At 44.0% G+C, this 22500-nt stretch overlaps 2 protein-coding genes across 3 annotated transcripts in view; both read right to left on the reverse strand.

Moving 5' to 3' along the window:
- LOC113817150 (putative uncharacterized protein DDB_G0291608) overlaps window positions 1–21580 on the reverse strand; it is a 63470-nt gene extending 41890 nt beyond the window's left edge. For both annotated transcript variants that reach the window (XM_070125192.1, XM_070125191.1), the window contains exon 1: window positions 21551–21580. The gene's annotated coding sequence lies outside the window, so the exon portion shown is untranslated. The remainder of the gene's footprint in view (window positions 1–21550) is intronic.
- The window catches only part of LOC113817155 (submandibular gland secretory Glx-rich protein CB-like), a 17609-nt gene continuing 5675 nt past the window's right edge, over window positions 10567–22500 (reverse strand). The window contains exon 2 of the mRNA XM_070125943.1: window positions 10567–10983. Within this exon, the coding sequence (XP_069982044.1) occupies window positions 10567–10983 (417 nt within the window). The remainder of the gene's footprint in view (window positions 10984–22500) is intronic.

Here is a 22500-nt window from a genome sequence, read left to right on the forward strand (position 1 = left end):
AAGAGGAGGAAGAGGAAGAGAGATGCAGGGGGTTGGACAGGGAAGAGGAAGAAGAGGAAGAGAGAGGCAGGGGCTTGGACAGGGAAGAGGAGGAAGAGGAAGAGAGATGCAGGGGCTTGGACAGGGAAGAGGAGGAAGAGGAAGAAGAGGAAGAGAGATGCAGGGGCTTGGACAGGGAAGAAGAGGAAGAGGAAGAGAGATGCAGGGGCTTGGACAGGGAAGAGGAGGGAGAGGAAGAAGAGGAAGAGAGATGCAGGGCCTTGGACAGGGAATATGAGGAAGAGGAAGAGAGATGCAGGGGCTTGGACAGGAAAGAGGAGGAAGAGGAAGAGAGATGCAGGGGCTTGGACAGGGAAGAGGAGGAAGAGGAAGAGAGATGCAGGGGCTTGAACAGGGAAGAGGAAGAAGAGGAAGAGAGATGCAGGGGCTTGGACAGGGAAGAGGAGGAAGAGGAAGAGAGATGCAGGGGCTTGGACAGGGAAGAGGAAGAGAGATGCAGGGGCTTGGACAGGGAAGAGGAAGAAGAGGAAGAGAGATGCAGGGGCTTGGACAGGGAAGAGGAAGAAGAGGAAGAGAGATGCAGGGGCTTGGACAGGGAAAAGGAGGAAGAGGAAGAGAGATCCAGGGGCTTGGACAGGGAAGAGGAGGAAGAGGAAGAGAGATGCAGGGGCTTGGACAGGGAAGAGGAAGAGAGATGCAGGGGCTTGGACAGGGAAGAGGAAGAGAGATGCAGGGGCTTGGACAGGGAAGAGGAGGAAGAGGAAGAACAAGAAGAGAGACGCAGGGGCTTGGACAGGGAACAGGCAGAAGAGGAAGAGAGATGCAGGGGCTTGGACAGGGAAGAGGAAGAAGAGGAAGAGAGATGCAGGGGCTTGGACAGGGAAGAGGAGGAAGAGAGATGCAGGGGCTTGGACAGGGAAGAGGAGGAAGAGGAAGAGAGATGCAGGGGCTTGGGCAGGGAAGAGGAAGAGAGATGCAGGGGCTTGGACAGGGAAGAGGAAGAGAGATGCAGGGGCTTGGACAGGGAAGAGGAGGAAGAGGAAGAAGAAGAAGAGAGATGCAGGGGCTTGGACAGGGAAGAGGAAGAGAGATGCAGGGGCTTGGACAGGGAAGAGGAAGAAGAGGAAGAGAGATGCAGGGGCTTGGACAGGGAAGAGGAGGAAGAGGAAGAGAGATGCAGGGGCTTGGGCAGGGAAGAGGAAGAGAGATGCAGGGGCTTGGACAGGGAAGAGGAAGAGAGATGCAGGGGCTTGGACAGGGAAGAGGAGGAAGAGGAAGAAGAAGAAGAGAGATGCAGGGGCTTGGACAGGGAAGAGGAAGAAGAGGAAGAGAGATGCAGGGGCTTGGACAGGGAAGAGGAAGAAGAGGAAGAGAGATGCAGGGGCTTGGACAGGGAAGAGGAGGAAGAGGAAGAGACTTGCAGGGGCTTGGACAGGGAAGAGGAAGAGAGATGCAGGGGCTTGGACAGGGAATATGAGGAAGAGGAAGAGAGATGCAGGGGCTTGGACAGGAAAGAGGAAGAAGAGGAAGAGAGATGCAGGGGCTTGGACAGGGAAGAGGAAGAAGAGGAAGAGAGATGCAGGGGCATGGACAGGGAAGAGGAAGAAGAGGAAGAGAGATGCAGGGGCTTGGACAGGGAAGAGGAAGAAGAGGAAGAGAGATGCAGGGGCTTGGACAGGGAAGAGGAGGAAGAGGAAGAGAGATGCAGGGGCTTGGACAGGGAAGAGGAGGAAGAGGAAGAGAGATGCAGGGGCTTGGACAGGGAAGAGGAAGAGAGATGCAGGGGCTTGGACAGGGAAGAGGAAGAGAGATGCAGGGGCTTGGACAGGGAAGAGGAAGAAGAGGAAGAGAGATGCAGGGGCTTGGACAGGGAAGAGGAAGAAGAGGAAGAGAGATGCAGGGGCTTGGACAGGGAAGAGGAGGAAGAGCAAGAGAGATGCAGGGGCTTGGACAGTGAAGAGGAGGAAGAGGAAGAGAGATGCAGGGGCTTGGACAGGGAAGAGGAAGAGAGATGCAGGCGCTTGGACAGGGAAGAGGAAGAGAGATGCAGGGGCTTGGACAGGGAAGAGGAAGAGAGATGCAGGGGCTTGGACAGGGAAGAGGAAGAGAGATGCAGGGGCTTGGACAGGGAAGAGGAGGAAGAGGAAGAAGAGGAAGAGAGATGCAGGGGCTTGGACAGGGAAGAGGAGGAAGAGGAAGAGAGATGCAGGGGCTTGGACAGGGAAGAGGAAGAGAGATGCAGGGGCTTGGACAGGGAAGAGGAGGAAGAGGAAGAGAGATGCAGGGGCTTGGACAGGGAAGAGGAAGAAGAGGAAGAGAGATGCAGGGGCTTGGACAGGGAAGAGGAAGAAGAGGAAGAGAGATGCAGGGGCTTGGACAGGGAAGAGGAGGAAGAGGAAGTAGAGATGCATAGGCTATGACAAGGGAGATGATAATAATGATGGTAAAAGGGATAATGATGATAACAGTGATGATACCATTGATAATAACAACGATAACAGTGATTATAATAACAATGATAACAGTGGTAATGGTAACAATAATACTAACAGGGATAATGATAATAACACCGATAATGATAACGACAATAAGAACAGTAATAATAACTGATAAAAGTAATAATGATGAATTATAGCGTTAATAACAATCAGGATAATCATGACAATAATATTCAGAAGCCAAGCAAATTGATTGAGAAGTCCACGGAATTGAGGAAGAAAGAGAAAGAAAGAAGTAGACAAAGAAAGAGAGGAGAGAGAATGGGGAAGAGAGAGAGAGGAATAGGAAGAGAGAGAGAGACGGTGGGATGAGAGAGAGGAAGAGAAAGAGAGAGAGAGAGGGCATGAGAGAGAGGAAGAGAAAGAGAGAAAGGGGGGGTTGAGAGAGAGGAAGAGAAAGAGAGGGAGAGGGAGGGATGAGAGAGAGGAAGAGAAAGAGAGAGAGGGGGGGGGGATGAGAGAGAGGAAGAGAAAGAGAGAGAGAAAGGGGGGATGAGAGAGAGGAAGAGAAAGAGAGAGAGGGGGGGATGAGAGAGAGGAAGAGAAAGAGAGAGAGAGACGGAGGGTGAAGAGAGAGAGGAAGAGAGAGAGAGAGAATACGTAAAGAACAATAAGAAACCGGGTCCCCCTATATTACACATCATACAGCGAGCGACACCTATACTCAACACAACCAAAGGAAGGCCACACAACCCCCCCACTTCCCCCTCCCCCCTCCCCTCTCTCTCCCTCTCTCTCCCCCCACCCCCCTACAGAATCGCGGCCGTGCTAATAGTCATAGTAATACGAGAATTTATACACCGGGGCAAAAAACAGCCTGACCTGACTGGGGCAATAATCACACTTTACAAACTTTCGCTCCTGCATCGGGGCGCACCTCGGGTCTCGAAGCTCCACATGACCCCGAAAGGAACATGGTAATCTCCCGACAAGCCGATTTTTATGGCATTTAACTTATTGGCTTCGGCGGGAGGATGAGACCTGGTTCGGCGTCTTCGTGTTCGTCTTTTAGCTTTCTGTGTCTTCGTCGCTTTGCTTTTCTTTCTTGGTTTTCGTATGTTTCTTCTTTCTCGTTCTATCGTTCGTTCTGGTTCTCATATATTTTTTGAGATCGATTATCGCTTCCCCCTCTCTCGTTCTTCATCTCTTCCCTTCCCTTTTTTTTATTTTATTCTTCCGATTCTTTCTCATCCTTTACCTCTTCCTCTTCTTCTTTTCTATCTTCAGCTCCTCCCATATTTGGTATCGTTCATGAATGCCTAAGCCAGCGACGGAGCTTACCTGTACAACCCCTATTGATCATTATCTTAACCAGGTAGATAATTAGACACACGCGCTCCTAAAACCTTTCATATCATACGTATCTTTAAGACGAATCATTATCGGAAAACCTCTCATATCACAGTCATTTTTAAGACGAATCATTTTAGGAAAACCTCTCATATCACAGACATTTTTAAGACGAATCATTATCGGAAAACCTCTCATATCACAGACATTTTTAAGACGAATCATTATCGGAAAACCTCTCATATCACAGGCATTTTTAAGACGAATCATTATCGGAAAACCTCTCATATCACAGGCATTTTTAAGACGAATCATTATCGGAAAACCTCTCATATCATAGACATTTTAAAGACGAATCATTACCGGAAAACCTCTCATATCACAGACATTTTAAAGACGAATCATTTTAGGAAAACCTCTCATATCACAGGCATTTTAAAGACGAATCATTACCGGAAAACCTCTCATATCACAGGCATTTTTAAGACGAATCATTATCGGAAAACCTCTCATATCATACGCATCTTTAAGACGAATCATTATCGGAAAACCTCTCATATCACAGACATTTTTAAGACGAATCATTATCGGAAAACCTCTCATATCACAGACATTTTTAAGACGAATCATTATCGGAAAACCTCTCATATCACAGGCATTTTTAAGACGAATCATTATCGGAAAACCTCTCATATCACAGACATTTTTAAGACGAATCATTATCGGAAAACCTCTCATATCACAGGCATTTTTAAGACGAATCATTATCGGAAAACCTCTCATATCACAGGCATTTTTAAGACGAATCATTATCGGAAAACCTCTCATATCACAGGCATTTTTAAGACGAATCATTATCGGAAAACCTCTCATATCACAGACATTTTAAAGACGAATCATTTTAGGAAAACCTCTCATATCACAGACATTTTTAAGACGAGAATCATTATCGGAAAACCTCTCATATCACAGACATTTTGAAGACGAATCATTATCGGAAAACCTCTCATATCACAGACATTTTTAAGACGAATCATTATCGGAAAACCTCTCATATCACAGACATTTTGAAGACGAATCATTATCGGAAAACCTCTCATATCACAGACATTTTTAAGACGAATCATTATCGGAAAACCTCTCATATCACAGACATTTTTAAGACGAATCATTATCGGAAAACCTCTCATATCACAGACATTTTAAAGACGAATCATTTTAGGAAAACCTCTCATATCACAGACATTTTTAAGACGAATCATTTTAGGAAAACCTCTCATATCACAAACATTTTTAAGACGAATCATTTTAGGAAAACCTCTCATATCACAGACATTTTGAAGACGAATCATTTTAGGAAAACCTCTCATATCACAGACATTTTTAAGACGAATCATTATCGGAAAACCTCTCATATCACAGACATTTTTAAGGCGAATCATTATCGGAAAACCTCTCATATCACAGACATTTTTAAGACGAATCATTATCGGAAAACCTCTCATATCACAGACATTTTAAAGACGAATCATTTTAGGAAAACCTCTCATATCACAGACATTTTAAAGACGAATCATTACCGGAAAACCTCTCATATCATAGACATTTTAAAGACGAATCATTATCGGAAAACCTCTCATATCACAGACATTTTAAAGACGAATCATTATCGGAAAACCTCTCATATCATAGACATTTTAAAGACGAATCATTATCGGAAAACCTCTCATATCACAGACATTTTAAAGACGAATCATTATAGGAAAACCTCTCATATCACAGACATTTTTAAGACGAATCATTATCGGAAAACCTCTCATATCACAGACATTTTTAAGACGAATCATTATCGGAAAACCTCTCATATCACAGACATTTTTAAGACGAATCATTATCGGAAAACCTCTCATATCACAGACATTTTAAAGACGAATCATTATCGGAAAACCTCTCATATCACAGACATTTTTAAGACGAATCATTATCGGAAAACCTCTCATATCACAGACATTTTAAAGACGAATCATTATCGGAAAACCTCTCATATCATAGACACTTTTAAGACGAATCAAGACGTAGATTCTCCCACCTGAAAACTTTTCATATCATACGTATCTTTAAGACGAATCATTATCGGAAAACCTCTCATATCATAGACATTTTAAAGACGAATCATTATCGGAAAACCTCTCATATCACAGACATTTTTAAGACGAATCAAGACGTGGATTCTCCCACCTCGGACTCAGGACTCGGACACCGCCTTGATTCAGCGCACGTCCTCTTCTTCTGGGAGGCGGCAGCGCGTTTATACATGACATGGTCCGCGCTGTCTGACGCTCCCGGGATTGTGAATTTACTCTATAATAGTCCTTGTTACTTCTCCAGTCTCCATTGCGTCAGTTCCTTGCATGAGTGTGTCTTGGTACTTTAATTGCTATATTGTACGTGTCTGGATACGTAGGCACATTTTTTTTTTTTTTTTTTGTATATATAAGTGTATTTGATTATAAATATAAATGCATACAAATATTCACGTATGGTTATGTGGATGTATCTACGTGTGTATGTGTATTTCCATGTACTCTTCACGAGGGCTAACACAATACAAACACCGTGTATGAGTTAAAAGTCCAGTACGGTACCTGACGCCATACCATAGAACAAATACAGCAAACATGAGTACCAAGTGTACCTTGGCCTGTGTAATCAGACACCGAAGCCGCTACTTAATTACACGGAGACACTTGATCTAATTACTGGCTCCGGTTACACCCCGCACACACCGCACGACACAAATGATACATTGCCCGACACGTATCATCATGTATCATGCCCCATCACACCATATGGGGCTCTCGGGGCACGGGCATCGGGCTACACGTCTTAATCTGAAAGCGAGGAGGCCGGGGCACGTAAAATTACGGATAGAGCAACCGGTGTGACCCAGTATAGTGCAACTGATAATGTCAATCAGAGGTTGCAATGATACAAGGCCGCACTCCCCCCCCCTCCCCCCTCTCCCCCGTTCTCAAGGAGGCCGTGCCCAGAAGAGGAGAAGGGGTCAGCGTGGGCACTTCCTCTCTCTCTCTCTCTCTCTCTCTCTCTCTCTCTATGTCTGTCTGTCTCCGCCTCTCTCTCTCTCTCTCTCTCTCTCTCTCTCTCTCTCTCTCTCTCTCTCTCTCTCTCTCCCTCTCTCTCTCTCTCTCTCTCTCCCCTTCTGTCTCCCTGTCTCTCCCTCCCTCTCTCTCTGTATGTATCTATATATTTGTGTGTGTACTTATGTATTTATATCCATACTCACATATTCCAATATACCATATAAATGAATATATATATATATATATATATATATATATATATATATATATATATATAATGTATATATATATATATATATATATATATATATATATATATATATATATATATATACATATATGCACGAATATATCTATATACACACATATATACGCGTATATATGTTTACATATAAATGCATATATATTTCATATATGTATATGTCTATCTGCCTATATAGATAGATAGATATAGATACACACACACACATACATATGTATATACATATTTATACGTATAACTCTTTATCTATATATACATACATATACGTAAATATATACATCTATATATATATATATCTATGAATTTACTTAAACATATATATACATAAAAACATACAGGTATATATATATACATAATATATATATTTACATATACACATACGGACACACACATATATACACACATACATATATACACACAGACACACACACACATATCTATTTATATACATATATATATATTTATTATGTATATATATGTATTAATATATATGATATATATTTGATAAATATATATACATATATGTATATATATACATATATATATATATTTATTTATTTGTTTATTTATATGTATATACACCTATCTATCTATCTATATATGTATGCATGTATACACACACATATACATCTATGTATATACTCGTATATGCACACACACACACACACACACACACACACACACACACACACACACACACACACACACACACACACACACACACACACACACACACACACACACACACACACACACACACGCACACACGCACACACGCACACACTTTCCCCCTTCCTTGCAACGCGACCTCCAACCTTAGCCGATGGGCAATGTTCGAACCCGCATTTCCTCCGCCGCGCAAAGTAGTCCGCGCATCACCTGTTGATGACTGGGTACATCCGCGCCTTTCGTCAGTAGCGAGCGCGGCGTAGTCGAGGTCACAACCACGTCTAAACTCGCGTCAACACTCATTTTTATTTTTATTTTTTTTGGAGGGAGGGGAGGGGGAGGTCAGGAGGGGTTGGGGAAGGGAAGGGAGAGAGGAGGGTATATGGGGAAGGGAAGAGAGAGGGGAGGTTGGAAGTGTTTTGGGGAGGAAGGGAGGAAAGGGATAATATTTAAGGAAGAGGAAGGTAGGAAGATAGGAAGGAGGCGTTCTTAGCGAGGAGGGGGGAGGGGGTGAAGGGGAGGGGAAGAGAGGGGTGAGTATCAGGTGATTATTACGTAGCTTGTGTAGGTGAAGGACGTAGACTCAAGCTTTCGTTAAGGTTACAATCTACAATGATATCACCGTACTTTTTCTCTGTCTACGAATCGCTACAATTATACTGAAAAAAGGTATTGTTTTTTTGTCAACTTCATAGTCACCTAGCGTGAACTTCGACCATAAAAGTATAAAAAAAAAAAAAAAAAAAAAAATTCTCCGTATACACTCGTATCCCCCATCGGATCAGCTAAATAATTATTATTCTATAATAATAATTATACTAACAATTAACATGAATATATATAATTTTAGTAGCAACGACATCTATACAATGTTCAGTCTATGAATATATATAATGCATTTTTTCACCATCATTGTATCTAAAAATACTCATTTTAACTCATATTTCAAACAAGAGCATTCTCATATTGCGTTTACATACAGAATAACGATGAATATTCGATATATATATCACAGGGAACGGCATTTGGTCATGAATCAGATTTTGAATACATTTATGGCGCTCGTATGTGAGTTCAGTTGTATTTGTCTGTTTTATTTACTTCTGTTTATTGGGATTTGTTGAGGTTTTTGATCGGTTTAATCTGTGATTTAAATCCTTCTGTTTTTTGTTTTTTTTAATCTGTATTTTTTTCAGTTCTTTTATTCCGATTAATTGTACTTTTAATTTTCTCTCATTCTCTTTCGTTCTTTCTTTTTTTATGTGTTATATCCTTTTCTCTCTCGCTTTCATATTTGATTTTCTTTCATTCTCTCTCTCTCTCTCTCTCTCTCTCTCTCTCTCTCTCTCTCTCTCTCTCTCTCTCTCTCTCTCTCTCTCTCTCTCTCTCTCTCTCTCTCTCTCTTCAACTCTGTCTCTAGCTGCCTCTTTTCTCTCGTATTCTCTCTTACTTCCTCTCTTTCGCCCTCTCTTTTTTCTTGTTTGGTTTTCTCTCTCGCTTTCATTTTTCTCATTATATCTCTCTCTGTCTCCCCTTTTCTCGCATTCTTTCTCCCCTTCCCTCCCTTTCTCTTCTCTCTCTTTGCCTTTTTACCCTCTTTTCTTTCACTCCCTTATCTCCTCGTTTTTCATTTTTTGTTTCTTTCTTTTCTTTAGCTCCCCTTTTCCCTTTCTCTCCTCTTTTTGCCTCTTTATCGTCTTCTCTTTCACTCCCGTATCTCCCTTTCTTCCCTCTTTATTTTTCGTTTCTTTTCTTTTCTCCAGTTTCCTTCCCCTTCTCCCCTTTCCTTTCTCTTCCTTCTCCCTCTTCTCTCCCTTCTTCTCGTTCTCTTCCTTCTTCCCTCTTCTCTTCCTTTTTCCTTTCCCCTTCTCTTCCTTCTTCCCTCTTCTCTCCCTTTCTCCTGCTCTTCCTTCTTCCTTTCCCCTTCTCTTCCCTCTTCCATCCCCTTCTCTTCATTCTTTCCCCTTTTCTTCCTTCTTCCTTCTCCCTTCCCCCTTTTCTCTCTTCCCTCTTCCTTCCCCCTTCTCTTCTTCACACGTTCCGCAAAAAAAAAAAAAAAAAAAAAAAAAAATAACCGGCATCCTCCGCGCGAGTCCTAATTGGCTGGAGATAAATCAATAAAAGACCAATTTAACGGGGTCGCGGCGGGAATCTCGGATGTTCTGCGTGTCCGAGGAGGTGGATGGGAGGGGGTGGGGGTGGGAGAGGGGGAGGGGGAGGGGAGGGGAGGAGGGAGGACTACGTGTCCGAGAGGGTTGGGGTGGGTGGGAGGGGGGGTGGAGGTGGGGGTGGGATAGGGGGAGGGGGGAGGGGGGAGGGGAGCTACGTGGCCTCCGGTGTCCTTCCTCGGGTTTCTTTTGTTTTGTTTTATTTTTTGTTTTCTTTTCGTTTTTTTTTGTTGTTTTTGTTATTCGTGTTTCGATTTTTTTTTTTTTTTTGTATTTTTCGCTTTTCGTCTTTGGTTATTTTCGGACTCTTCTCCTTGGTCTTTCTTAATTTCGTTCTTCTTCATCATCATCATCACCATCACCATCACCATCACCATCATCATCATCATCATCATCATCATCACCACCATCACCATCCTCCTCCTCCTCCTCCTCCTCATCGTCTTCTCCTCCTCCTCCTCCTCCGTTTCCCTTTTCTCTCCCTCTCCCTCTCCTCCTCCTCCTCCTCCTCCTCCTCCACCTCCGTCTCCATCTCAGGCAACACGACTTCGTTATAAATAAACCGAAGAAGGTCCGCTCTACGTCCCACGATCGGCGCTCTCGGCTAAGATATGCAGGCGGCCGGTTTTACAGCGCGTCCGTTTTATGATTTTATTGTGACCTGCTGTACCTGCTGTTGCTGTTGGTTCCTCTTGTTTCTGCTGCTGTTGGTTCCTCTTGTTCCTGCTGCTGTTGGTTCTCTTGTTCCTGCTGTTGTTGTTTGTTTCTGCTGCTGTTGGTTCTGTTTCTGCTGTTGTTGGTTCTCTTGTTTCTGCTGCTGTTGGTTCTGTTTCTGCTGTTGTTGGTTCTCTTGTTTCTGCTGTTGTTGTTTGTTTCTGCTGCTGTTGGTTCCTCTTGTTTCTGCTGTTGTTGTTTGTTTCTGCTGCTGTTGGTTCTCCTATTCCTGCTGTTGTTGGTTCTCCTGTTCCTGCTGCTGTTGGTTCCTCTTGTTTCTGCTGTTGTTGGTTTTCCCGTTTCAGCTGTTAGTTCTCTTGTTTCTGCTGCTGTTGGTTCTCTTGTTCCTGCTGTTGTTGGTTCTCTTTATTTCTGCTGTTGTTGGCTGTTCCTGCTGCTGTTGGTTCTCCTTTTCCTGCTGTTGTTGGTTCCTGCTGCCGTTGGTTTTCCTGTTTCAGCAGTTAGTTCTTTTGTTCCTGCTGCTGTTGGTTCTCCTGTTCCTGCTGCTGTTGGTTTTCCTGTTTTTGCTGCTGTTCCTTCGGTTTGCCACGCCTTTCAAGGAACACCTGGTTGAATATTTCCCCTCCCCCCTATCTCTGATTCTCCCTCTCCGCTCTATGTCTGACTCTCCCCCTCCCCCAGTCTCTAACTCTCCCCCTTCCCTCTATCTCTGACTCTCTCCTACCCCCTCCTGCTCTTCTGGTTTGGTCTCTCTCCCTCTCTTCCTTTTCTTCTCTCCCTCCCTCCTTCCGCTCCTCCCCATCCTCTGTTTTCAACTCCTGTTCTTCCTCCTCCTTCATTTTCCTCTTCCTCCTTCTACTCTTCCCCCTACTTCTTCCTCTTCCTCCTCCTTCTTCCTTTCTCCCTCTACTCCCCTTCCTCCCCTCTCCCCCCCCCCCAATCATCCAACTCCCGCACCCTCCCTCCACCTCCTCCCTTCTCTCCTCCCTCAATCCTCCACTCCCTACTCCCCTCTCTCCACCTCCTTCTCCCCCCCCCCTTTCTCTCTCTCTCTCTCTCTCTCACTCTCTCTCTCTCTCCTTAACTTTAGGACTCATATCTTGTAACTGTTCGTATCCATGTATTTATCCCCGATTTTTCTTCCTCCAAATTGAATCTTGGCGGTAGCGAGGGCCTGTGTTTACCGGTATTGTACATGTGCACAAATCTGCTCCCAATTGTACAGTTATGACTTGAAATAGGGGATCGTGGGGGAGGGGGAGGGAGGGAGGAGGGAGGGAAGGAGGGGGAATAGGAGGGAGGGAAGGACTAGGGGTAGGAGGGAGGGAGGGAAGGAGGAGGGAGGGAGGGATGGTGGGAGGGAGGGAGGGAGGAGAGGAGGGAGGAGAGGGAGGAGGAGGAGGGAGGGAGGAGGGAGAGAGAGAGACAGAGAGAGAGAGAGAGAGAGAGAGAGAGAGAGAGAGAGAGAGAGAGAGAGAGAGGTTGAGGATAAACAGGAGATAGGAGAGATCAAGAGAAAAAAACAAAGAAAAAAGTGAAACACATATAAAGAATAGGACAAAATGAAACATATAATTAAAAGAAACAGAAAGAGATAAGAAAAGGAGAAACACCAAGAAAGAGACAGTAAGAAACAGACTGATGATGAGGAATAGAAGGGAGGAGGGAAGGGCGGGGGAGGGGAGGGGAGGGGGCGAAAGTATGGCGGCAGAAGACTTTCGCAGCGGCAGTGGTGGTGTGTGTGTGGGGGGGTAGAGGAGAAGGGGGAGGAAGCGGGGAGGGGAAGGGGTTGAATGGGAGGGGTTGGAGTGGGGAGGGAGAGAGAGGAAGAGAAGGCGAAGGGGGAGGAGGGAGGGAGGGAAGAGGGGTGGGGAAGGAGGGAGGGAGGAAGCGAGGGAGGGGGAAGGGGGTTGGATGGGAGGGGAGGGAGAGAAGGGAAGGGGAAGGGAGGAGTAGTTAGGGAGGAAGAAGGGGAGGGGAAGGCAGCAGGGAGGGAGAGAGAGGAAGAGAAGGGGAAGGGAACAGGGAGGGAGAAAGAGGGGGCTGGATGGGAGGAGGAGTAAGAGAGGGGAGCAGGGAGGGAGAGAGAAGGGAAGCTGTTGAAGGGAGAGGGAGAAGGGGGGGAACGAGAGAATTGAAGTCACTGAAGGGAGGGGGAGAGGGAGAGAGATGGGGGGAGAGGGAGAGAGATGGGGGGGGAGAGGGAGAGAGATGGGGGGGGGGGGTCGGATCGTCATGGGAAGAACGAGGTAATTCGTAGTTAATGTAATAACGTGAGAAACGACTTAATCACACGTTCTTGGCGGAGTGACCACAGGCGAGTCAAAATACGAGTGATGTACAAGTTGATGGAACGATCTTCTTGTCGACTTTTGGCCGTTTTCAAAAGGAAGACAAAATAGCTTGTATTTTTTTCCCCATTTTTTTTTTTTTTTTTTTTTTTTTTTTACCTAAATGTAGATTTTTGGCCGTTTTCAAAAGGAAGACAAAATAGCTTGTATTTTTTTCCCATCTTTTTTTTTTTTTTTTTTTTTTTTTTACCTAAATGTAGATTTTGGGCGTTTTTCAAAGGAAGACAAAATAGCTTGTATTTTTTCCCCCATTTTTTTTTTTTTAACCTAAATGTAGATTTTTGGCCGTTTTCAAAAGGAAGGCAAAATAGCTTGTATTTTTTTCCCCATCTTTTTTTTTTTTTTTTTTTTTTTTTTTTTTTTTTTTTTACCTAAATGTAGATTTTGGGCGTTTTCAAAGGAAGACAAAATAGCTTGTATTTCCCCCCCTTTTTTTTTTTTTTTTTTTTTTTTTACCTAAATGTCGATTTTGGCCGTTTTCAAAAGGAAGACAAAACAGCTTGTATTTTTTCCCCATTTTTTTTAAAACCTAAATGTAGATTTTTGGCCGTTTTCTAAAGGAAGACAAAATTGCTTGTATTTTTTTTTTTTTTTTTTTTTTTACCTAAATGTAGATTTTTGGCCGTTTTCAAAAGGAAGACAAAACAGCTTGTATTTTTTCCCCCATTTTTTTTAAAACCTAAATGTAGATTTTGGGCCGTTTTCAAAAGGAAGACAAAATAGCTTGTATTTTTTTCCCCACCTTTTTTAAACCTAAATGTAGATTTTTGGCCGTTTTCAAAAGGAAGACAAAATTGCTTGTATTTTTTCCCCACCTTTTTTAAACCTAAATGTAGATTTTTGGCCGTTTTCAAAAGGAAGACAAAATTGCTTGTATTTTTTCCCCATTTTTTTTTTTTTTTTACCTAAATGTAGATTTTGGGCGTTTTCAAAAGGAAGACAAAATAGCTTGTATTTTTTTCCCCATTTTTTGTTTAAACCTAAATGTAGATTTTTGGCCGTTTTCAAAAGGAAGACAAAATAGCTTGTATTTTTTTCTCTCTCTCAAAGCACATAAAAAAAAACCCTGTCAGATATGTGTAGTTTCCTTCGTATATGCTTATGTGTGTGTGGTGGTTGGGGGTTAATTGTGTGTGTGTGTGTGTGTGTGTGTGTGTGTGTGTGTGTGTGTGTGTGTGTGAGTGTGTGTGTGTGTGTGTGTGTGTGTGTGTGAGTGTGTGTGTGTGTGTGTGTGTGTGTGTGTGTGTGTGTGTGTCGAAATCTCACTGTTCCTTATATCTAATCTAAATCTAATCCAACTCATAATATCCATCACAAGTCAATCTAGAACCCCCAGTCCAGTCCAAAGAGAGAGAGAGAGAGAGAGAGAGGGAGAGAGAGAGAGAGAGAGAAAGAGAATGAGACAGAGACAGAAAGAGAGAGAGAGAGGGAGAGAGAGAGAGACAGAGAAAGAGAATGAGACAGAGACAGAAAGAGAGAGAGAGAGAGAGAGAGAGAGAGAGAGAGAGAGAGAGAGAGAGAGAGAGAGAGAGAGAGGAGAGAGAGAGAGAGAGAGAGAGAGAGAGAGAGAGAGAGAGAGGAGAGAGAGAGAGAGAAGAGAGAGAGAGAGAGAGAGAGAGAGAGAGAGAGAGAATGAGACAGAGAGAGAGAATGAGACAGAGAGAGAGAAGAGACAGAGAAAGAAGCAAAGAGAGAGATCGAGAAGAGATAGAGAGAGAGAGAGAGAAAGAGAAAGAAAGAGAGAGGGAGTAAACAAATAACTCAAAATAAGTCTTCATAAGTGTCTTCTGGAATTTGCCCAAAAATCGGAAATGGCCAAGAAATTACCGGTTTCTTGAGTGAATTTAAGACCAAGATGATGAAGAGGAGATGGCCGGGGGGGGGGGGGTTGTTTAATTGTCTGTTTGTTTGTTTGTTTTGTTTGGCGAAGAGATCCGTGTAATCTCGGAATTGTGTTAAGGTAAGGGGGTTGTATTATAGGGGGAGGGGGAGGGGTTGTATTATAGGGGGAGGGGGAGGTTGTATTATAGGGGGAGGGGGAAGGGGTTGTATTATGGGGGGGGAGGGGTTGTATTACAGGGGGAAGGGGTTGTATTATAGGGGAAGGGTTGTATTATAGGGGGAAGGGTTTGTATTATAGGGGTAAGGGTTGTATTATAGGGGGAGGGGGTTGTATTATAGGGGGAGGGGGGAAGGGGTTGTATTATGGGGGAATTGGTTGTATTATAGGGGGGGAAGGGATTATATTATAGGGGGGAAGGGGTTGTATTATAGGAGGGGGGAAGGGGTTGTATTTAGAACGGGAAGGGGCCGGTATTAAAGGATAAAATGTGTTTAATGCCTGATCTACCCCCTCTCCTCCCCCTCCCCCGCCCCACACCCTGTACAAGGTGGGGGGGGGGGGAGACTTCAAAAGAATCATCCGGGGAACTACATACATCAACGAGCGATTATCCAATTTTCGACCTTATGTGACGTCTTGAGTGCCGAGAGAAGGTGCCTGTGATTGAAAAGGGATATGATTGTGGGATAATTTTTTTTCTTTTGTTCTTTTTCTTTTTTTTCCTTTTTTTTTTATCTTTTTTATCTTTTTTTTCTTATTTTCTTTTTTTTTTACTCTTCCGGTCCCGATATCTGCAATGTCGGGGATATTTTTCTCTCTCTTTCTCGTTGTCTGTCGGTCTGCCTGTCTGTCTGTCTGTCTGTCTCTCTTTCTTTCTTTCTTTCTTTCTCTTTTTCTCTTTCTTTCTTTCTTTCTTTCTCTTTCTCTCTCCCTCTCTCTCTCTGTCTCTGTCTGTGTGTCTGTTTGTTTGTCTGTCTGTCTGTCTGTCTTTCTCTGTCTCTGTCTCTGTCTCTGTCTCTGTCTGTCTGTCTCTCTCTCTCTCTCTCTCTCCCTCCCCCCCTTCCTCCCTCTCTCTCTCTCTCTCTCTCTCTCTCTCTCTCTCTCTCTCTCTCTCTCTCTCTCTCTCTCTCTCTCTCTCTCTCTCTCTCTCTCTCTTCCCACTTCCACTTCTCTTCGAACCGTATTCGAAAGTATTCTTCTAATTTAACACGAACTGAAGAATACGAAAAGAGAAAACGAAGAGAGAAAAGACAGGGTAACACGAAGAGACAAAGACGAAACGAAGATAACAGACAAAACGAAAATAAAAAAAGTAACAGAGAAAACGAAAAAACAAAGAAAACAGACAAAACGAAAAGAAAAAAGATAACAAACAAAACGAAAAAAAGACAAAGAAAACAGACAAAACGAAAAGAAAAAAGATAACACACAAAACAAAAAATAAACAAAGATAACAGACAAAACAAAAAAGACAAAAATAACAAACAAAACAAAAAAGAAAACAAAGATAACAGACAAAACAAACAACAACACAAAAATAATAAAAAAAATAACAGACTAACGGCCCTCGAAAGGGAACCAATGAGAGGAGGAATCTAGAGAATTTTGAAATCGGGGAAAAAAACGGTTAGTCTCTGAACACGAAAGCAACGACATGATTCCCTCATTCTCTCACTCATGGAAATCGCCTCATAAATGATGGGCTGAATGGGGGGGGAAGGGGAGGAGGGGGAGGGAAGGGGAGGGGTGGGAGGGAGGGAAGGGCTGAATGGGGGGGAGGGGAGGAGGGGAGGGAAGGGGAGGAGGTGTATAGGGGGCTGAAGGGGGTGGGAGGGAGGGAAGGGGTCGGAGGAGGGAACGGGTGAATGGGGGGAGAGGGGTGGGAGGGAAAGGGAGGGTGTATGAGTGGGGGAGGGAAGGGGAGGGGTAGGAGGAAGGAGGATATGGATGAAGGGGGGGGGTGTATGAGTGGGGGAGGGGGTGAAGGGGGTGGGAGGGAGGATGAGGAAGGAAGGGGGGAGGGGTGTATGAGTGGGGGAGGGGAAGGGGTGGGAGGGAGGATGAGGAAGGTAGGGGATGGGGTGTTTGAGTGGGGGAGGGAGGTGAATGGGTGGGGGAGACGGTGTGGGATGTAAGGAAGGGGTGAATGGGGGGAGAGGGGCGGGAGGGAGAATGGGGATGAAGGAGAGAGGTATGAGTGGGGGAGAGGGTGAAGGGGGTGGAGGGAGAATGGGGTGAATACGAGAGTAGAAGATGTATGAAAGGAGGAAAGAGGAGAGAGAGGAGGGAGGGAGAGAAATGAAAAGAAAAGAAGAAGTGAATGATGAAGGACAGAGGAATAGGAAGGAGGGGAGGGAGGGAGAGGTGTGAGATGAGGGAGGGGGAGAAGGGGGTGAAATGAGGGAGGGGGAGAGGGGGTGAGATGAGGGAGGGGGAGAGGGGGGGTGAGATGAGGGAGGGGGAGAGGGGGTATGAGATGCTCCATTTCCTTTCCCATTTTCCTGATGGTTTAGGAAACGAGATTGGATTAGCATAGACAGCCCGCCCGTGGTTCTCTAAGCTATCTGTTTGCCCATCTTCCTTCTTCTCCTTGTGGGCGGCCTGTCCTGCTCCTCGCTGTTTGCTTGGGTCTAGGATCTGGTTGTCTGTGTGTCTGTCTGTTTGTCTGTTTGTCTCGCTTTCTTTCTCTCTCTCTCTCTCTCTCGCTTTATCGCTTTCTCTCACTTTCTCGCTTTCTCTCTTTCTTTCTTTCTCTCTCTCTCGCTTTCTATCTTTCTTTCTCTCGCTCTTTCTTTCTTTCTCTCTCTCTCTCTCTCTCTCTCTCTCTCTCTCTCTCTCTCTCTCTCTCTCTCTCTCTCTCTCTCTCTCTCTCTCTCTCTTTCTCTCTCTCTCTCTCACTCACTATAAGATACATAAGTAAAGATGATAATCAGTGATGTGACAAAAGCGAAGAAAAGAAAAGAAAAAGAAGAAAGAAAAGAAAAGAAAATGGGTATAGAAGAGGATGAAGAAGTAGAAGATTGAAGACAAGGGAAAAAAAATATTAAGAAGACGAAGAAAAATGCGAAGGAGAATGAAAAGGAAAAATAGAAGAAGGGGAATGAAGAAGATCAAAACGCGAATAAGAATGAAAGTAAAGGAAGAAAGATAAAAAAGAAGGCGAAGAATAATGAAAATAAAGAAAGAAAAAGAAAAAAAACAGATATCTCAAAAGAAACAAGAAAAAAAAATCCAGAAATCCCAAAATGAAGAAAAAGAAAGAAAGAAAGAAGAAGAAGAAGAAGAAGAAAAAAAAGGAAATACAGTCTTGTTCGAGACCGACACCTGCTCTTACCTCTTGGTTAGCACATAAGGCCCAAAATCCCGCCTATTCGTAATGTCACGAGCGACCATCGTGTCCGTACTTCCTCCTCTGCAAGTCCTCTTCTAACATTTCCTTCGCCCCGTCCTGTCTTCGCTCACCTCCTCTTCTCCTCTCCTTCTCTTCTCCTTTCTGTTACCTCCCCTCCACTTCCTTTCCCTCCCCTCTCCTCTTCTCTTTTCTATTCTCTTTCCTCCATAATCGCTCTCCTCTCTTCCACTCCCTTTCCCTTTCCATTTTACATCCCCCTTTTTCCCTTCTTGCTTCCCCCGCCTATTTTTCCACTTTTTCCCCTCTTCCTCTTCCTATTTCTGCCTTTCCGTCCCCACTCCTCCCTACTCTCTCCTCCTTTCTCCTTCTCACCCTTCCCCCCTCCCTCTCTCTTCCCTTCCCCCTCCCCCTCCTTCTACTTCCTGTCCCTCCCTCCCCAATCCCCTTCCCTCCCCTCCCCCCCAACCATCTCCCACCCCACCCCTTCCCCACGCGTCTCCAGTCTTTCCTCCTTCCTGCCTCTTACCCTTCCCCCCCCCTCCCTCCTTCTCCTCCCCACCCCCTCCCTCCTTCTCCTTCCTGTCCCTCCTTCCCCTCCCCCACCCCTTCGCCATCCTAAACTATGCTGCAGACCGCGATTGTCTGCAACAATCTCGATTAAGTTCATTACTTGCGTGGAATGGGAAGAAGAGGAGGAGGAGGAGGAGGAGGAGAAAGAGGGGGAGGAGGAGGAGGAGGATGAGGATGAGGAGGATGGGGAGGAGGAGGAGGAGGAGGATGAGGAGGATGGGGAGGAGGAGGAGGAGGAGGAGGAGGGAGGAGGAGGAGGAGGAGGAGGAGGAGGAGGAGGATGGGGAGGGAGGAGGAGGAGGAGGAGGAGGAGGAGGAGGAGGAGGAGGAGGGAGGGGGAGGAGGGGAGGAGGAGGAAGAGGAGAGGAGAGGAGGAAGACCAAGGGGGAGGGAGGGAGGAGGATGGGGAGGATGAGGGAGAGGAGGAAAACCAAGGAGGAGAAGGAGAGGGAGGAGGAGGGAGGAGGATGGGGAGGAAGAGGGAAAGGAGGAGGAGGAGGAGGAGGAGGGGGAGGAAGAAAAGGAGGAGGAGGAGGGAGAGAGAGAGGAGGAGGGGAAGGAGGAGGCGGAGGAGAGTGAGGAGGAGGAGGGGAGGAGGAGGAAGAGGAGATGGAGGGAGGAGGAATAGGTAAAGGAGGAGGAAGAGGAGAGGGAGAGGGAAGAGGAGGAGAAAGAGGAGGAAGTGGAGGTGGAGTTGGATGATGATAAAGAAGAGACGAAGAAGAAGTAGAATAATAATAATAAGAAGAATTGGAGGAAGAAGAAGAGAATGCTGGTGAACAAAGAGAGGGATGGAAAGAGAAGAATGATAAAACTCGTAGGTTTTTCTTAATTGGCTCCTTTAAGGTTTAGAATGCATGATTATTGCGAAATGGTAAGCCGGATGACGACAGAAATAAAAAGGGGAAAAAAGAAAAAGAAAAAGGAAGAACAAAAATGAAAAATTAAAAGGAAATGATAAACCGTTGATGATTTTTGTTATTTTCCCGCCAATTTCTCGGGTTTCGGAAACGTTTGTTTACAATAAACGTTTTCTATTCATATTGCTTGGTTCTAGGATCTGGTTGCCTGTCTGTCTGTCTCTTTATCTGTTTGCCTTGCTTTCCTTCTCTCTCGATTTATCTCTCTCTCTCTCTCTTTCTCTGTCTGTCTGCCTCTCTCTCTCTCTCTCTCTCTCTCTCTCTCTCTCTCTCTCTCCCTCCCTCTCTCTCTCTCTCTCTCTCTCTCTCTCTCTCTCTCTCTCTCTCTCTCTCTCTTTCTCTGTCTGTCTGCCTCTCTCTCTTTCTCACTATAAGATATATAAGTAAAGATGATGACAGATGGACAGTCGAGGATAACTTCAATGGCCGCTGAACTGCATCGATTTCTTAGACGACAAATTTGAAAAAAAAGGAATTCACACGGTGACTTCAACAGCACCGCATAAAGTCATCCAAACGTTTCGAAAGAAAATCCACCGGAGTGAATTTGAAACCTGCAAACGTTCTCAAGAAAGCAAAACGTTGCAGTAAAAACGTTTTTTTTTTTTTTTTTTTTTTGCAAGCGGAGAGAATGTGGTTAAAAAAGCTATGTACTTTCCGGAGAAATTACTGCATAGCGAGACACGTGACAGTACTTTCTAGAATGTTTATATTTAATAAAAAAAAGTCAAACAAAGATTTTATTCGGTAATCCCAAACATCAAATTTCCAAAATGTAGAATCAGATAAAAATAATGATTTTTCATCTTTATGCACAAATGTATGATATCTGTAAATCTTTTTTCTCTCATTGTGGTTTGACTCTGAGATTAATTTTTAAAAAAGTCCCCCCTCCCTCACCCCCCCCCCTATAATCCCCAACCGAAAACGCTTAAAATCATGATAAAACATTACATATTTGAAATCCTTAACTCGAGCGGTAATTATGGTGCCTCGCGTCGTCCGCAACAAGTGCTCTTAAATCCGGTTTACGTAGTAGTGTCTGTCAGTTTGCGGGCATGGGGTAGAATGGGGAGGGTTGGGGTATGTGGGTAGGGGAGGGTTGTGGGTAGGGGTAGGGGTGTAGGATGGTATGAGGTATGGGTAGGGGTGTAGGGTGGTATGAGGTATGGGTATGGGGTCAACTTAGTGAAAACTTGGATGGGTAGGATTGGGGTATGTGGGTAGGGGGGGGGTTGTGGGTAGGGGTTGGGGTGTAGGATGGTATGAGGTATGGGTATGGGGTCAAGTTTGTGAAAACTTGGATGGGTAGGATTGGGGTATGTGGGTAGGCGGGGGTTGTGGGTAGGGGTAGGGGTGTAGGAGGGTATGAGGTATGGGTATGGGGTCAAGTTTGTGAAAACATGGTTGGGTATTAAGGTTGTGGGGAGAGTGATGGAGGTGAACGCGATGGAAGGGAAAAGTGTGGGTTATGGTTTGTGAAATGTGTAAGTTGGGGATCGACTGCGGAAATATCAGGTTCACAGACACACACGCACGCACGCACACACACACACACACACACACACACACACACACACACACACACACACACACACACACACACACACACACACACACACACACACATACACACAAACGCCCCCCCCACACACACACAACCCCCCCCCCCACACACACACACACATTACACTTTATCATAATCTTCCCATCATACTATATATAAAAAAAAGATAAATAAAAAAATAACTAAGCAAAAAGAAAAGAAAAAAAGTGAAAAAAAAACTTCACAAATCACACCCAAAAGCCATAAAAACCAATGTTGGGAAACGAACCTAAACCTTTTCTTACCTTGGCCAGATGCGCTACTACCGCGTCCGCCTCCCTGGAACAACGAACATAAAAGATTATTAAAAATACAATGGAATCAAAACGAAAAAAAAGTAATAACACACAAAAAAGGAAAAAAAATAGAAAAAAATATAAAATAAAGATATAATAAACACAAACCGCAAAATAAAGGTATATTAATAAAAAAGTTCAAAGAAAAGAAATAAAACATACGATCACAGAAGCAAATAAGAAAAAAAGAAAATAAAATGAAATATTGGTAGTGTTTAAGAAGTGAAATTGTTAGTGACGTCACAGGCAAAGGAAATATATCCGTTTGTCGTCACGGAATAAGGCTCATAATTCAATGGTTTATAGCGACGAGTATGACGAGTGTGTGTGAATTTACCGTATTCGTATGAGGAGAAGGAGAGGAAGAAAAAGAAGAGGGAGAAGGAGGAAATGAAGAGGAAGGAGAAAAAGGAGAAAAGCAAGAATTAGAAGAAAGAGAAGAAGATGACGAGAAAGAGGAAAGATGAAAAGAAGGGGAAGAAAGAGAAAGAGAAGAAGATGACGAGAAAGAAGAAAGATAAAAAGAAGGGGAAGAAAGAGAAAGACAAGAAGAGGAAGGAGAAATAAGAAGAACAAGAATAACACAAAAGAGAAAACGAGTGAATGTGAATTAACTGCGTTCGAAAGAGAAGAAGAGGAAAGAGAAAGGAAAAGGAAAAGAGAAGATAAAGATTCCGGAAAAGAAAAGGAGTGAAAAATAAGAGAATTGTGGGATTAGTAAGAACTGAAAAAAATAAATGGAGATTAGTTTACAATGATAAAGATGATTTTATAATGAGATTAACGAATTCGATTATTAATTACATAACTGTATTCCAAATAAAAAGAGAAAGAAAGGAAAAGATAAAATAAAATATACACATATAAAAAGTAAGATTAAAGTGTTTTTCTTATAACAT

Source organism: Penaeus vannamei, chromosome 9, assembly GCF_042767895.1.
Source record: "Penaeus vannamei isolate JL-2024 chromosome 9, ASM4276789v1, whole genome shotgun sequence".
In the NCBI taxonomy this organism is placed as follows: Eukaryota; Metazoa; Arthropoda; class Malacostraca; order Decapoda; family Penaeidae; genus Penaeus; species Penaeus vannamei.